General features: G+C 46.5%; 1 protein-coding gene across 1 annotated transcript in view; it reads left to right on the top strand.

Annotated features, from left to right (window-relative positions):
* The first annotated feature begins 1,102 nt into the window (after window positions 1–1,102).
* The window catches only part of LOC139414906 (sushi domain-containing protein 6-like), a 54,375-nt gene continuing 38,437 nt past the window's right edge, over window positions 1,103–17,040 (top strand). Inside the window, exons 1-2 of the mRNA XM_071162518.1 lie at window positions 1,103–1,348; window positions 14,494–14,653. Of these exons, the coding sequence (XP_071018619.1) occupies window positions 14,536–14,653 (118 nt within the window). The 5' untranslated portion in view covers window positions 1,103–1,348; window positions 14,494–14,535. The remainder of the gene's footprint in view (window positions 1,349–14,493; window positions 14,654–17,040) is intronic.

The following is a 17,040-nucleotide window of genomic DNA, read 5'->3' as shown; positions in this document are numbered from 1 at the left end:
TGCTTCACATTTATACATCCGGTGAAATATCTGTCTCAATGTTCTATCTGTAGCAGCACTGTCTTCTTCTTCTCTGATATAATAGGAGGAGGTGTGAGGGTGTGGTTTTTTCATTTGCTGGTGACACTGTCTGTGATTTATTTAGAATTCAAGGCACACTTAACCAGCATGGCTACCACAGGATTTTGCAGCGATTCTCCATCCCATCGGGTTTGTGCTTAGTCCCGCTTATCATTTGTTTTTCAACGGGACAACGACTCAACACACCTCCAGGCTGTGTAAAGGCTATTTTCCCAAGAAGGAGGGTGATGGAGGGCTGCATCAGATGACCTGTCCTCCACAATCACCCGACCTCAACCCAATGGAGATGGTTTGGGATGAGTTGGACCGCAGAGTGAAGGAAAAGCAGGCAACAATTGCTCATCATATGTGGGAACTCCTTACAGACTTTTGGAAAAGCATTTCGTCATGAAGCTTGTTGAGGGAATGCCAAGAGTGTGCAAAGCTGTCATCAAGGCAAAGGGTGGCTACTTTGAAGAATCTCAAATCTAAAATATATTTAGATTTGTTTAACACTTTTTTGGTTACTATGTGATTCCATATGTGTTATTTCATCAGGTTGATCCCCTCACCATTATTCTACAATGTAGAAAATAGTCTAAATAAATAAGAACCCTGGAATGAGTAGGTGTGTCCAAACTTTTGACTGGTACTGTATGTATTCACACCCTTGAGTCAATACTTTGTGGAATAACCTTTTGCAGTGATTAGAGCTTTGAGTCGTCTTGGGTATGTCTGTACCAGCTTTGTACATCTGGATTTGGGGATTTTCTCCCATTCTCTCTAGCTGGTTTTCTCAAGTGGTCAATTTTCTTCTTCACGATTGGCGGAATCCTCCTGATGACCTGGTTGGACATGACTCCGACCGGGTCCACCAGGAGGGATCTGACAATAAAGTAGGAAGTCTGTCCCATCCAGTTGGCTACATTAAAATGGTGGAAGCCCTCAATGGCGCTTCCCATGCTAATATGTGCTTTTGGCCACTAGAGGCCTCTAGCATTCATTTATATATACATTCATTTGCCTGACTGCGGTCTCGACTACTGTTTCCCATGGACACCGTGCGAAAGCGAGGCGGCTGGTGTGTTTCCGCTTACCTCACACTGAGAAGAACGAAACCGGTTAGCTTTTGGGACAAAGCGAAGGAAACGACAATACCATACAAAAATAAGCCATTTCGCACTTAACCTAACATTTGGAGAATAGTCTGTCTATTTGAATGATTTGAGTCCATGTCCCGACAGTGAGAACGAAGAGGAGGGCTTGAAGGCATTTAGGCTTTTCGTTGGTAAGTGTCTTCTGTTTGTCTCCAGCTACCGGTAAGCATACGGCATCTGTCTGGCTTGTGCTGCATACTGGCGCTGTTCGGTTCTCTCTCTCTGTCAGTATTATATTCTGATGTTGGCCTCCTGCTTGGTTTAGGCCTATTTTCTATGTTTTGTAACCAGTGAAAAACAGAAACAAATGTTACTTGTTAATAGTTTTGTATTTTTTTTTGTGCCAACATCTGTCTGTTAATAACTAAGTTACTACTAACCTTCTATGTGAGCTCAACAATGTCCTATGGGGACTAGGTTGTCTAGCTAATGTAAGATCTAGTTACTAGTTAGCCGGTTTGAACTTTGGATTTTTGTGTTGATCTGTAATTTTCAAGACTATCAGACCTTTCGGGCGATTTGAACCTTCAAAAGTTCTTCCGTGTTTGTAAACCAACAATGGCATGTCAGTCAGTGTGTCTTTTGCCACAACAGAGACAGAAAGATCGGCCAAGGACCATTGTAATGAGGAAGGAACCCCGTTGTGTTGTGGATGATTAGCCGGGGTTACAATGCCCAGTAAACTAGATACCATAATACATATCTACCGGTCGGACCATAAAAAGTTACCGATAACCAGGGGGTAAAAGACATAACTATGTGATTATACAAGTTGCCCATCCCTTTAGATGGGTGCTACTACAACAGACTCACACTCCTTTTTGTAACCTTATGTCTAATAAACGTGATCATCAGTTTTGCACAGAAGATCATTTATTGTCTAGTTGTCCAGTTACAGCAGTAACCTATATTGTGGTAACGTTAGGGCTGTGATATTGTCTCTCGGTAATATTTCCCAACCGTTTTACATGTTGACATGTCCTGACATGCCAGCACATCACTAGCAATGCATTTCAACCTACAGTGTGTAATTCTTGTAATTTTAGCGCTTTTAGTGATACATTGTTGCAATAAATCCGAATGTTCAGCTGATTACATTGTATCAATATGTGTGTGTGTGTGTGTGTGGACCAGATCCTTAGTGATGTGGACACCGAGGAATGTATGTAGATGTGTGTACAGTCGTTCGGGCATGCGCACTGCACTCTGTTTAGCTGGCAGTACAGTTGCACGTGTTAACGCGTGTGACTCGTGTCGATTCAGCGTCAGCTGTACTAGTACGAGGACGTTCTATATTTACATTTTGCCAAGTCTGCCAGGCGCAGTTAATAGATTAGTGTATATCTTTTCATTTTTAGTTTAAGCGGTAGACTTACATATTGTGGTTATATCACAACCCAGTTAAAGTAATTTATCATTACAGAGCAATTACGACAACAAATTAGGCAAGTAGAATTTGATAAGCAACAAATCAGTTTTGAAATCTCAGAAAAGGTACATCACCCTCTCTCGTGTACAGCAGGCAGCAGAGAGCAGGGATGGGCAAAGTGATGCTTATTTGGTAGAATATATATTGTTTCAAATTAGCAACAAAACATTTTCTTGACCAAATATGACACTCACTCATTGGCCTCATACAAAAATGTTGGTGGACAGATTTTGGGTGGAGTAAAACCTCCATAAAATATTCCTCACTTAGGCTTATTTTCATGGATAGATATTTGGTGGTTGCCTCTTCCTCTCTGCTCCTACTCTTTTTGTCCCTTTCTCTTTCTCCCCCTCCCAATGCTGTCTCTCTCTCTCCATACGAAGGCCCCCCTCTCTTGTTTCACTCTTATGCCTCTTTCTCTATGCCTCAATCTGGGTTCTCTCCTCTCAGCCCCAGCCTGGCTCTAGGCAGCTCCATCAGAGTGGAGGGCTGAACTCAAGGCATTAGTCAGGCCTATCAGATGGCAATCTCTTCACGGCTGTTCCCTGGCACACTGAGTGCTCTGTTCCCAGACACATGCCTTCGCTCCCTCTCTCCTCCCTGCTCTCTTTGAGCTCCAGACACATGCCGTCTCTCCCCGAGCTCTCTCTCTCTCTCTCTCTCTCTCTTTCTCTCTCCTGCTCTTTCTCTCTCCCCTGTTCTCTCTCCCCTGCCTGCTCTCTCTCTCTCTCTCTCTCTCTCTCTCTCTCTCTCTCTCTCTCTCTGTCTCCCCCCTGCGCTCTCTCTCTCTCTCTCGCTCTCTCTCTCTCTCTCTCTTTCTCTCTCCTGCTCTTTCTCTCTCCCCTGCTCTCTCTCTCTCCTGCCTGCTCTCCCTCTCTCTCTCTCTCCTCTCTCTCTCTCTCTCTCTCTCTCTCTCTCTCTCTCTCCTGCCCTCTCTCTCTCTCCTGCCCGCTCTCTCTCTCCTGCCTGTCTCTCTCTCTCCTGCCTGCTCTCTCTCTCTCTCCTGCTCTCTCTCTCTCCTGCTCTCTCTCTCCTGCCTGCTCTCTCTCTCCTGCCCGCTCTCTCTCTCCTGCCTGCTCTCTCTCCTGTGCTCTCTCTCTCTCCTGCCTGCTCTCTCTCTCCTGCCTGCTCTCTCTCTCCTGCCCGCTCTCTCTCCCCTGCTCTCCCTCTCTCCTGCCTGCTCTCTCTCTCCTGCCTGCTCTCTCTCTCCTGCCTCCTCTTCTCTCTTCCCTGCTCTCTCTCTCCCCTGCTCTCTCTCTCTCCCCTGCTCTCTCTCTCTCCCCTACTCTCTCTCTCCCCTACTCTCTCTCTCCCCTACTCTCTCTCTCCCCTACTCTCTCTCTCCCCTGCTCTCTCTCTCCCCTGCTCTCTCTCTCCTGCCTGCTCTCTCTCCTGCCTGCTCTCCCCCTTCTGTCTTTGCGCTCTAGAAGCCATGGGCAGCAGGGAAACCACAGCACGTTGGAGTGGAGGAGTTTTTCTTGCCCAAGTCTCTCTCACTCCCCTCCCATCCCTCTATCCTCTATTTCCCTCCCTCCTTCAGAAGTTGAGATCCTTAGGCGTGTTGTGCCAATATACATTTGGCTCACATGACTGACTGGTGAACCAGATAAAGATACCTCATTACCAGGGGGTTGATGTTGTTGATGTTGTTGACAAACATCAGGCCCACTTTTCTCTGAGGGAGGAGTTGAGGAGAACAGCACATTAAGAATGTTCCTTTTTTCAAAAAGCCCTTTGACATTAGACACAATTTCCAACGGGATTTTACTGACCTTGTAATCTGATTTACAGCAGCAATCAGCAATCATGTGACAGTGGAGTAGTACTGACTTACAGCAGCATTCATGTGATAGTAGAGTAGAACTCACTTACAGCAGCATTCATGTGACAGTGGAGTAGGACTCACTTACAGCAGCATTCATGTGATAGTAGAGTAGAACTCACTTACAGCAGCATTCATGTGACAGTGGAGTAGTACTGACTTACAGCAGCATTCATGTGATAGTAGAGTAGAACTCACTTACAGCAGCATTCATGTGACAGTGGAGTAGGACTCACTTACAGCAGCATTCATGTGATAGTAGAGTAGAACTCACTTACAGCAGCATTCAGGTGACAGTAGAGTAGAAATCACTTACAGCAGCATTCATGTGATAGTGGAGTAGGACTCACTTACAGCAGCATTCATGTGACAGTAGAGTAGAACACTTACAGCAGCATTCATGTGATAGTGGAGTAGGACTCACTTACAGCAGCATTCAGGTGACAGTAGAGTAGAACTCACTTACAGCAGCATTCATGTGATAGTAGAGTAGAACTCACTTACAGCAGCATTCAGGTGACAGTAGAGTAGAACTCACTTACAGCAGCATTCAGGTGATAGTAGAGTAGAACTCACTTACAGCAGCATTCATGTGACAGTAGAGTAGAACTCACTTACAGCAGCATTCATGTGATAGTGGAATAGGACTCACTTACAGCAGCATTCATGTGACAGTAGAGTAGAACTCACTTACAGCAGCATTCATGTGACAGTAGAGTAGAACTCACTTACAGCAGCATTCAGGTGACAGTAGAGTAGAACTCACTTACAGCAGCATTCATGTGACAGTAGAGTAGAACTCACTTACAGCAGCATTCAGGTGACAGTAGAGTAGTACTGAGAGCTTTTCCCCCTTAACCAGACACAAGGGACTGTGTCCCAAATGGCAGCCTATTCCCTATACAGTGCACTACTTTCCCTATATAATGTGCTACTTTTGACCAGAGGCCTATAGGCCATTGTCAAAAGTAGTGCACTAGCCTATATAGGGAATAGAGTAGTCATATGGGACAGGACTGAGATGTGAGAAGTTACAAGCAGGCCATCAGATTTCAGACTGAAAACACTGTACTGACCTCACCATGCGCTGACCAGGGACCATGTTTATTTCTTCTAAGGATTCAATTTGATATTCAGGAACATGGGTTGTAATTTCGGGCACCCAGAACCAAATCTCACCTGCTCGCGGACTAGATAGTCTGTTTCGTCTGTCACGAGATTACATGAGTTGTAAAATTAACTTACTCATCTATGACACATCACCCAGAATCACATCAGTTGCGGGCACCAATTCAGACAACTAGGCTAAATGAATTATTTCTGTTTTTGTACCAATTTATTTCCAGTGACATATCCGTTTCATTGGCAGTTGTATTGTAAGCCTGGGGCCCAGACTGTTTGATTCAGGAAGTGTTCTGTTGATAGGCCGGTTTGTTCAAACTTTGAAGGTGTTGCTCACAGTATAAAACCAGGAAACATTCATTTCTTTTGTCATTGTGTTACGTTCCTTAAGAAAACGTTGAGGCCAAAACAATGCTTACAATGCTTTCTTGAAGGGCCAACTGAGAGCAGAGCTCAACGGAAAGGCTGGGCGTTAGGAGCAGAGCAATATTAGGTTATGTGTCAGTACGACTACTAGGCGACGTGGTGGTGGTATGATGACTAGGCTACGTGGTGGTGGTATGATGACTAGGCTACGTGGTGGTGGTATGATGACTAGGCTACGTGGTGGTGGTATGATGACTAGGCGATGTGGTGGTGGTATGATGACTAGGCAACGTGGTGGTGGTATGATGACTAGGCGATGTGGTGGTGGTATGATGACTAGGCGATGTGGTGGTGGTATGATGACTAGGCGATGTGGTGGTGGTAGTATGATGACTAGGCTACGTGGTGGTAGTATGATGACTAGGCAACGTGGTGGTGGTATGATGACTAGGCGATGTAGTGGTGGTGGTATGATGACTAGGCAATGTGGTGGTGGTGGTATGATGACGGCTACGTGGTGGTAGTATGATGACTAGGCAACGTGGTGGTGGTATGATGACTAGGCGATGTGGTGGTGGTATGATGACTAGGCGATGTGGTGGTGGTGGTATGATGACTAGGCGATGTGGTGGTGGTGGTATGATGACTAGGCGATGTAGTGGTGGTGGTATGATGACTAGGCGATGTGGTGGTGGTGGTATGATGACTAGGCGATGTGGTGGTGGTGGTATGATGACTAGGCGATGTGGTGGTGGTGGTATGATGACTAGGCGATGTGGTGGTGGTGGTATGATGACTAGGCGATGTAGTGGTGGTGGTATGATGACTAGGCGATGTGGTGGTGGTGGTATGATGACTAGGCGATGTGGTGGTGGTGGTATGATGACTAGGCGATGTGGTGGTGGTGGTATGATGACTAGGCGATGTGGTGGTGGTGGTATGATGACTAGGCGATGTGGTGGTAGTATGATGACTAGGCGATGTGGTGGTAGTATGATGACTAGGCGATGTGGTGGTGGTGGTATGATGACTAGGCGATGTGGTGGTGGTGGTGGTGGTATGCTGACTAGGCGATGTGGTGGTGGTGGTATGATGACTAGGCGACGTGGTGGTGGTATGATGACTAGGCGACGTGGTGGTGGTGGTGGTATGATGACTAGGCGATGTGGTGGTGGTGGTATGATGACTAGGCTACGTGGTGGTGGTGATATGATGACTAGGCAACGTGGTGGTGGTATGATGACTAGGCGATGTAGTGGTGGTGGTATGATGACTAGGCGACGTGGTGGTGGTATGATGACTAGGCTACGTGGTGGTGGTGGTATGATGACTAGGCGATGTGGTGGTGGTAGTATGATGACTAGGCTACGTGGTGGTGGTGGTATGATGACTAGGCGATGTGGTGGTGGTGGTATGATGACTAGGCGATGTAGTGGTGGTGGTATGATGACTAGGCGATGTGGTGGTGGTATGATGACTAGGCGATGTGGTGGTGGTGGTATGATGACTAGGCGATGTGGTGGTGGTGATATGATGACTAGGCAACGTGGTGGTGGTATGATGACTAGGCGATGTAGTGGTGGTGGTATGATGACTAGGCGACGTGGTGGTGGTATGATGACTAGGCTACGTGGTGGTGGTGGTATGATGACTAGGCGATGTGGTGGTGGTAGTATGATGACTAGGCTACGTGGTGGTGGTGGTATGATGACTAGGCGATGTGGTGGTGGTGGTATGATGACTAGGCGATGTAGTGGTGGTGGTATGATGACTAGGCGACGTGGTGGTGGTATGATGACTAGGCTACGTGGTGGTGGTGGTATGATGACTAGGCTACGTGGTGGTGGTGATATGATGACTAGGCAACGTGGTGGTGGTATGATGACTAGGCGATGTAGTGGTGGTGGTATGATGACTAGGCGACGTGGTGGTGGTATGATGACTAGGCTACGTGGTGGTGGTGGTATGATGACTAGGCGATGTGGTGGTGGTAGTATGATGACTAGGCTACGTGGTGGTGGTGGTATGATGACTAGGCGATGTGGTGGTGGTGGTATGATGACTAGGCGATGTAGTGGTGGTGGTATGATGACTAGGCGATGTGGTGGTGGTATGATGACTAGGCGATGTGGTGGTGGTGGTATGATGACTAGGCGATGTGGTGGTGGTAGTATGATGACTAGGCGATGTGGTGGTGGTGGTATGATGACTAGGCGATGTGGTGGTGGTGGTATGATGACTAGGCGATGTGGTGGTGGTGGTATGATGACTAGGCGATGTGGTGGTGGTGGTATGATGACTAGGCGATGTGGTGGTGGTGGTATGATGACTAGGCGATGTGGTGGTGGTGGTATGATGACTAGGCGATGTGGTGGTGGTGGTATGATGACTAGGCGATGTGGTGGTGGTGGTATGATGACTAGGCGATGTAGTGGTGGTGGTATGATGACTAGGCGATGTGGTGGTGGTGGTATGATGACTAGGCGATGTGGTGGTGGTGGTATGACGACTGGCGACGTGGTGGTATGACAACTGGCGACGTGGTGGTGGTATGATGACTAGTCGATGTTGTGGTGGTGGTATGATGACTGGCGACGTGGTGGTGGTAGTACGACTGTCTTATTACACAGCTATAATCATTAACGTGATTCAGTGTTCATATCAGACAATCTACAGTAGCAGGCCGTGTGGTGATGCCATCCTGCCATCCTAGATCACGCAGCACGCTACCTTACTCTGCAGAGGGCAACACAAGAAGACCTTGGAGGAGGCGGATACGAGGTCAAACGATTTTAGGAATGTAAAAGATAAATAATGACTCAGAAAATAGATTACACACAATATATATTATATAAGGTAAAACAAAAAAATGTCCCTTCACACTCCTGGTCATCTTATTCCTACAGGCCAATCAGGCTGCTTTGTGTTGCAGAATTTCGCAACTTTGGATTCATTAATTTTTCATTTTACTTCTCACATTCTCAGGCTTGAGAAAGTAACCAAGCTCATTCTGCCTTCACAAATATCGCAGCAGCCCTGCTATGCAAACAGCTAGGCTACACCTGAAGAGGTTCTTTGAATTAACACAATATGACAGTTGATGTGGATTGTGTGTGTTTTTGTTTGTTTGTTGGTTAGAGAGGCGGGCCACCTTGTTCTTACCGAGTCCATCTACGTCAACAAAGCTCTACAGAATATCCCAGAGTGCATTGCAAGTGCAACCAATGCTATGATGATGATGATGATGATGATGTTGGCTGTTCTGTTCAGACTATGGCCCCTTGGCACGATGTAGAGCCAGCGTAGACCGTTTACCACCTCCCACCAGCCGGTGTGCAGGTAACTCTGTCTTTCTACCGGGGAGCAGAACGCAAGGTGGCAGAAGGGGATCAGAACAGATTTTCATGTTCCACAAGGTGTGTGTGTGTGTGTGTGTGTGTCTTGACGTTACCTACCGGGCCTCTGTTCTGGTGCCATCTGCCATGCAGCAGAAATGGAATCCAATCACATCTTCCCCCCCTGCTCTGTTCTGTTCAGCTCAGCAGCTCCATGCTATTAGCTATAAGGCCCACTGCCTTCTACTCTCCTGAGGCAAACTGCCTGCCAGGCTAGCCTGCTATTGCCACTGACTGCTGACTAATACAGCCGAACACTAGGCTATCGCTCCCTAATCGCTAGCCACTAATGAAGGTTCTACACCTGGATCTCATTTGTGTTAATGATGTTGATGTGGATTTGTTTTCTCCTATTCGTTTTTTTATCCGCTGAGTGTTATCTGTAGTTTCTCTGAGGGAGGGGAAGGCTAAGGGTAGTGTCTCCGAGGGAAGGGGAAGGCTAAGGGTAGTACCTCCGAGGGAGGTGGGGCTAAGGGTAGTGTCTCCGAGGGAGGGGGGGCTAAGGGTAGTGTCTCCGAGAGAAGGGGAAGGATAAGGCTAAGGGTAGTGTCTCCGAGGGAAGGGGAAGGCTAAGGGTAGTGTCTCCGAGGGAGGGGGGGCTAAGAGTAGTGTCTCCAAGGGAGGGGGGCTAAGGGTAGTGTCTCCGAGAGAAGGGGAAGGCTAAGGCTAAGGGTAGTGTCTCTGAGGGAGGGGGGGGGCTAAGGGTAGTGTCTCCGAGGGAAGGGGAAGGCTAAGGGTAGTGTCTCTGACGGAGGGGGGGCTAAGGGTAGTGTCTCTGAGGGAGGGGGGCTAAGAGTAGTGTCTCTGAGGGAGGGGGGCTAAGGGTAGTGTCTCTGAGGGAGTGGGGGCTAAGGGTAGTGTCTCCGAGAGAAGGGGACGGCTAAGGGTAGTGTCTCTGAGGGAGGGAGGGGGGGACTTAGGGTAGTTTCTGTCTCGTCTGTTTTTTTCCCTCACTCTTTCTCTGTTTTCCTTTACCTCTCACTGTTTCTCATCTATCCCAGTAGATGACCTCTCCCTGTCTTATGAATCCCAGTAGATTGGAGTACTATATTTCCCAGCGGAGCCATCACAGTGCAGAATGGCTGCTTCATTAAATCCACAGCAGTAGAGATCAGAGGAATTTCATATTGATGATGTTGATTAAAACCGATGTTCTCTGTAATAGGAAACGTAGGCCTGGGATGAGACGTAGGCCTGGGATGAGACGTAGGCCTGGGATGAGACGTAGGCCTGGGATGAGACGTAGGCCTGGGATGAGACGTAGGCCTGGGATGAGACGTAGGCCTGGGATGACCTGGGATGAGACGTAGGCCTGGGATGAGACGTAGGACTGGAATGAGACGTAGGCCTGGGATGAGACGTAGGCCTGGGATGAGACGTAGGCCTGGGATGAGACGTAGGCCTGGGATGAGACGTAGGCCTGGGATGAGACGTAGGCCTGGGATGACCTGGGATGAGACGTAGGCCTGGGATGAGACGTAGGACTGGAATGAGACGTAGGCCAGGGATGAGACGTAGGCCTGGGATGAGACGTAGGCCTGGGATGAGACGTAGGCCTGGGATGAGACGTAGGCCTGGGATGAGACGTAGGCCTGGGATGAGACGTAGGCCTGGGATGAAGGCGTAGGCCTGGGATGAAGGCGTAGGCCTGGGATGAAGGCGTAGGCCTGGGATGAGACGTAGGCCTGGGATGAGACGTAGGCCTGGGATGAGATGTAGGCCTGGGATGAGACGTAGGCCTGGGATGAGACGTAGGCCTGGGATGAGACGTAGGCCTGGGATGAAGGCGTAGGCCTGGGATGAAGGCGTAGGCCTGGGATGAGACGTAGGCCTGGGATGAGACGTAGGCCTGGGATGAGACGTAGGCCTGGGATGAGATGTAGGCCTGGGATGAGACGTAGGCCTGTGTCTGGACTCTTTCACTCAATTCAATACATGCTTTTTTGGCATGAATGGGTGGTTGCCACTGTTGCCATAGCAATGTAGATGAAGTATTACAGAAATTAACGATATGTTTAAGCAACAACAACAATAGTAATATTAATATATATATCAGCAAAAACAATCATAAAATTAACTTTTTGGCCCACCACTGTGGCAGGTAGTTCATTTTTTTTTTTGCAGTAATATATTTGTATTTTTTGTGCCATAATTACATTACAATTGTATGAACTGCCTTAATTTGGCTGGATACCCAGCAAGGGTAGCTGCTGCCTTGTTTTGGGATCGGACTCCAAAATATCAGATGAGACCAAATGTTCAGCTGCCCCCTTTAAGGGTTGGAGGTTACCGTGGTAAGGGGGCCACTCAAGTCCTGTCGTGCGTGTGTGTGAGAGAGAGAGAGAGAGAGAGAGAGAGAGAGAGATTTGGGATCTGACTAGGGCGTCTCTTTGCTATAAGTTGAAGCAGCAGACTCAAACTAACGTTGAAAAACAACTGAGCTGAACAAAACAATGTAAATAGGTAGAAAACACGAGGACCGAGTCTCACTTTGTAGACTTTAGAGTAAAATGATTTTGCTGCGTGAGGTGGGATTATATGATTCTTGTTTCTTTGTGCGATTAGCAGCGATGAAACGAAAACAGCAGACTACTGCAGCATTTCTCTGCTGCAACTCTGCTGCTCTCACACTTGAATTTTGACTTTTTATTTGTGAATGTATTCGCTCGCACTGTACAGCCCTGCAAATTGACCACCCGCCAACGTGTGAAATAGACATTCTTACCCGCTAATACCTCAATCTACCCACATTTCGCTGGTGGCGAGTGTTAATTATATGCCTTGTCTCTACCCCACACAGACAATTATCTGCTGTATCTAAGGTAATCCTTCTGGTCCTACCGTCTGCTTTACAACAGACACGGGGAGACAAATTCCCCTTTCAGCAAGACGATAACCTAAAACACAAGGCCAAATATACACTGGAGTTGCTTACCAAGACGACATTGAATGTTTCCCGAGTGGCCTAGATACAGTTTTGACTCAAATAGACTTGAATCTATAGCAAGACGACAGGGTAGCCTAGTGGTTAGAGTGTAGGCGGCAGGTATCCTAGTGGTTAGAGCGTTGGACTAGTAACCGGAAGGTTGCAAGTTCAAACCCCCGAGCTGACAAGGTACAAATCTGTCGTTCTGCCCCTGAACAGGCAGTTAAACCCACTGTTCCTAGGCCGTCATTGAAAATAAGAATTTGTTCTTAACTGACTTGCCTCATTAAAATAGAATTACAAAATAAAGACTTTAAAATGGTGTCTTGACAGAGCTTATACGACACTCAGAGCTTGAAGAATGTGCAAATATTGTACAATCCAGGTCGCTCTTAAAGACAAACCCAGAAAGACTTCATCGCTGGAAAAGGTGATTCTAACGTGTACTGATTCAGGAGGTTGAATACTTATCGAATCAATATATATATTAGTGTTTTATTTTTTATAAATTCTAACATTGTTATTATTATTTTTTAAAATTTTTATACAAATTTTAAAAATCTTCCTCTGACATTAGTGTATTTTATGTAGATTTGTTGACAAAAAAATGACAATTTAAATCTATTTTAATCCTACTTTGTAACACAACAAAATTTAGAAAAAGTAAAGGGGTGTGAATACTGAAGTTTCTAAATACCTCTAATTCCTATTTGGAGCAGTGGAACAGGAAGTGTAGCTCGTACCCTACTTCACCCGACCCACAGCGCTTTTCAAAGTCTTCTCGGACCTTCCATGTTTTTCTATGGTGCTCTGTCTCTATTGCCAGGCTAGGGTCTCTCTTTCTTTTTCTGAGAGGGAGATCGACACACTGTCTGTCATCCACTGGCTCAGTAATCCACCTGTAACGTGCTGTTCAGAGTTCAGAGTTCAGTCTGTCGCGGTGCCCGTATTAATGACACACTGGCAGTCACGAGTCATGACCACAGTCAAATTCCTACGTGACCGTTGGTCGTAGTAATCCCATCCAAAACGGCGCAAATGAATGGCGCTGATGGGTAGCCTTCCCAATTTACTAAGAGCCCTCGCTAATGGCCTGGTACTCAATGCTCTACTGTCCCTCTAACCAGTATATAAACACTTTACCAAGGGACAACCAGACCGAGTGAGGGAAGCAGCAGAAAAGCGAATTGTTTTGCTACTTTGTTAACCAGAGGTAACATTGCTTTGGCAATGTAAACATATTTATCATGCCAATAAAGCCCTTAAATTGAAATTTTATTGAGAGAGAGAGAGAGAGAGAGAGAGAGAGAGAGAGAGAGAGAGAGAGAGAGAGAGAGAGAGAGAGGCACAGAGTATAGGCTATTAGAGAGGGGGGCTCTGTGCGTGAAATCAGATGCATGAGACTCGGAGCACCTTGGCAGGCACAGAGAGAGACCACAAACACTGTTAACTCACTCGCGCTAGACTAACTTCATGCTAGTTATTTATCATCCCATCTGATGACGTAGTAGGCCTACCTGTCTGGACTACATAATACCGAGAGAAGCTAGCTAATTGAGGATAGTTATAACATTACTGCACTTCTTACCATTCTACAGTTAACGCCTACGAATAACTCCATTCAGATTATATGTAGCAACCTATTTGTTTGGTCTTTTGGATTCCTCCTTGTTTCACTTTTAGTTTTATTTGAATTCCATCGTCCATTGATTTCAATATCTCCTAACTTTCTTGCTACACAAGCAGAGCAGCAATGCAATTGTTTCTCTCCTCTCTCTCTCCACGGGAAGCGTAGCAACCAGAGTGCATAATAAAATAAAAATTGTGTGACTTTTTTTCCCAAATCAATATGGAGTCGCAGCATGGCGCTTTGTGATTTCTAAGACGGTCTAAGGTGTGTAGACCAATCACGACTAACTTCCAGGCTGTATCACAACCTGCTGTGATTGGGAGTTCCATAGGGTGGCGCACAATTGGCCCAGCGTCTTTAGGGTTTGCCCGGGGGGTAGGCCGTCATTGTAAATAAGAATTTGTTCTTAACTGACTCGCCTACTTAAATAAAAATACTTTTGCATGACATTTACTGGCTTGCAAAATGTCATGACCGCCTCAGCCCTATTGCAGAGTACCTCTGGCGTTCTCTCTCTGTTATGTAATCCTTGCTGTTGGTACTGAACTAATCTGTCCCTACCTCCCCTAACTTTCTCTCCCTGTAGGTTGAACCTCAGCAGACTGTAGAGCTGGTATCCAGGGGAAAGATGAGCGATGGAATGGTATTGTGTGAGACGAGAGCCCTGGCTTCCTCTCCAGTCCACAGACTGGCTACGTCTGTACTCCTCATCCTCCTCGCCCTGCTCCCCCACGGACACGCATCAGGTAAGAGACAACTCCTGCCGGACCATACCCACACCATACCCTTAATGGCTCAAATAGCCGACCAATCACCCTGTTACCAACCCTTAGTAAACTTCTGGAAAAAATTGTGTTTGACCAGATACAATGCTATTTCACGGTAAACAAATTGACAACCGACTTTCAGCATACATATAGGGAAGGACACTCGACAAGCACAGGACTTACACAAATGACTGATTGTCTGAGAGATTGATTGCGGGGGCTGTCTTGTTATACTTCAGTGCATTATCGATCATAGTCTGCTGCTGGAAAAAACATATGTGTTATGGCTTTACACCCCCTGCTATAATGTGGATAAAGATACTTGTCTAACAGAACACAGAGGGTGTTCTTTAATGGAAACCTCTCAAACATAATCCAGGTTGAAGCAGGAATTCCCCAGGGTAGCTGTTTAGGCCCCTTGCTTTTTTTCAATCTTTACTTTTTTATTTTTTTATTTAACTGACTTGCCTAGTTAAATAAAGGTTAAGAACAAATTCTTATTAATAATGACGGCCCACCAAAAGGCAAAAGGCCTCCTGCGGGGATGGGGCTGGGATTAAAAATACTAATAAAATAAATACAAATTATAGGACAAAACTCACATCACGACAAGAGAGACAACACAACACTACATAAAGAGAGATTTAAGACGACAACCTAACATGGCAGCAACACATGACACCACAGCATGGTAGCAACACAACATGGTAGCAGCAGCACAGCATGGTAGCAGCACAACATGGCAGCAGCACAAAACATGGTACAAACATTACTAGGCACAGACAACAGCACAAAGGGCAAGAAGGTAGAGACAACAATACATCACGCAAAGCAGCCACACCTGTCAGTGTCCATGATTGAGTCTTTGAATTAAGAAATTGAGATAAAACTGTCCAGTTTGAGTGTTTGTTGCAGCTCGTTTTAGTCGCAAACTGAAAAGACAAACGACCCAGGGATGTGTGTGCTTTGGGGACATTTAACAGAATGTGACTGGCAGAACGGGTGTTGTATGTGGAGGATGAGGGCTGCAGTTGGTATCTCAGATAAGGGGCAGTGAGGCCTAACAGGGTTTTATAGATAAGCATCAACCAGTGGGTCTTGTGACGGGTATACAGAGAGAGATGACCAGTTTGCAGAGGAGTATAGAGTGCAGTGATGTGTCCTATAAGGAGCATTGGTGGCAAATCTGATGGCTGAATGGTAATGAATCATGACTAACGACATGCCACGTGTCTATGTATACGGATGACTTAACATTATAACACGTCAGCTACTACAGTGACTGAAATGACTGCAACACTCAACAAAGAGCTGCAAGTTAGTTAGAAATCATTCACTGAACCCTAAACCTCAACTAAATCTTGTAATGAATAATGTGGAAATTGAGCAAGTTGAGGTGACTAAACTGTTTGGAATTACCCTGGATTGTAAAACTGTCATGGTCAAAACATATTGATACAACAGTAGCTGTAGAAACAACAGTAGCTGATACAACAGTGGCTGGAGTACATTTACATTCACAAATAAATAAATAGTCAAAAATCAAGTATCACTAGTAATTGTGCAAGTTGCGATTTGCAGCAGAAAAATGTTCTGTTCTTTTTTGTTTCGTAGCTGCTAAGCGCACAAAGAAATACGAATCCTATATCCCAACTCTCGCAGCAAAACTGACTGGTAGTGAAGTGCTGATAGATTCATTCTTTGGAGGTGCTAAGCACAGGCATAGAAGTTGGTGTAATTTCCTTCAAGTCTACAAAGTGAGACATGGTCCTCGTGTGTGGTCCTCGACATGGTCCTCGTGTGTGGGTGGATGTGTGTTTGCCGCGTGCCGGTTAGCATCGGCTCCTGTGTACGCGTGTTAGGGTTACGGTCTTGTGTAACGCTCGTGAGTCACGGAGAGCTCGTGGGGGCTCGTTTCAGGCTCACGTTCTCTCTCTCTCTCTCTCTCACACACACACACTCCCACCTTCATCTGCAGCCAACGCCAGCGGGAAGGAGAGCAAGGAGTTTGTGTCCTCAGGCAGAGTGTGTGTACGTGCCTCTGCCAATTGGGCCCATATATACCAGAGTGTGTTGCTGCATCCAGTCTCATTCCCAGCAGATAAACAGATCGTAGAGATGACATCCCTGGCAGGAACATATCGTAGAGATGACATCCCCGGCAGGAACATATCGTAGAGATGACATCCCCGGCAGGAACATATCGTAGAGATGACATCCCCGGCAGGAACATATCGTAGAGATGACATCCCCGGCAGGAACATATCGTAGAGATGACATCCCCGGCAGGAACATATCGTAGAGATGACATCCCCGGCAGGAACATATCGTAGAGATGACATCCCCGGCAGGAACATATCGTAGAG

The sequence above is a fragment of the Oncorhynchus clarkii genome, chromosome 8 (genome assembly GCF_045791955.1).
Source record: "Oncorhynchus clarkii lewisi isolate Uvic-CL-2024 chromosome 8, UVic_Ocla_1.0, whole genome shotgun sequence".
In the NCBI taxonomy this organism is placed as follows: Eukaryota; Metazoa; Chordata; class Actinopteri; order Salmoniformes; family Salmonidae; genus Oncorhynchus; species Oncorhynchus clarkii.
The sequence above is the reverse complement of the archived record's forward strand: the minus strand, read 5'-3'. Positions and strand labels throughout refer to the sequence as shown.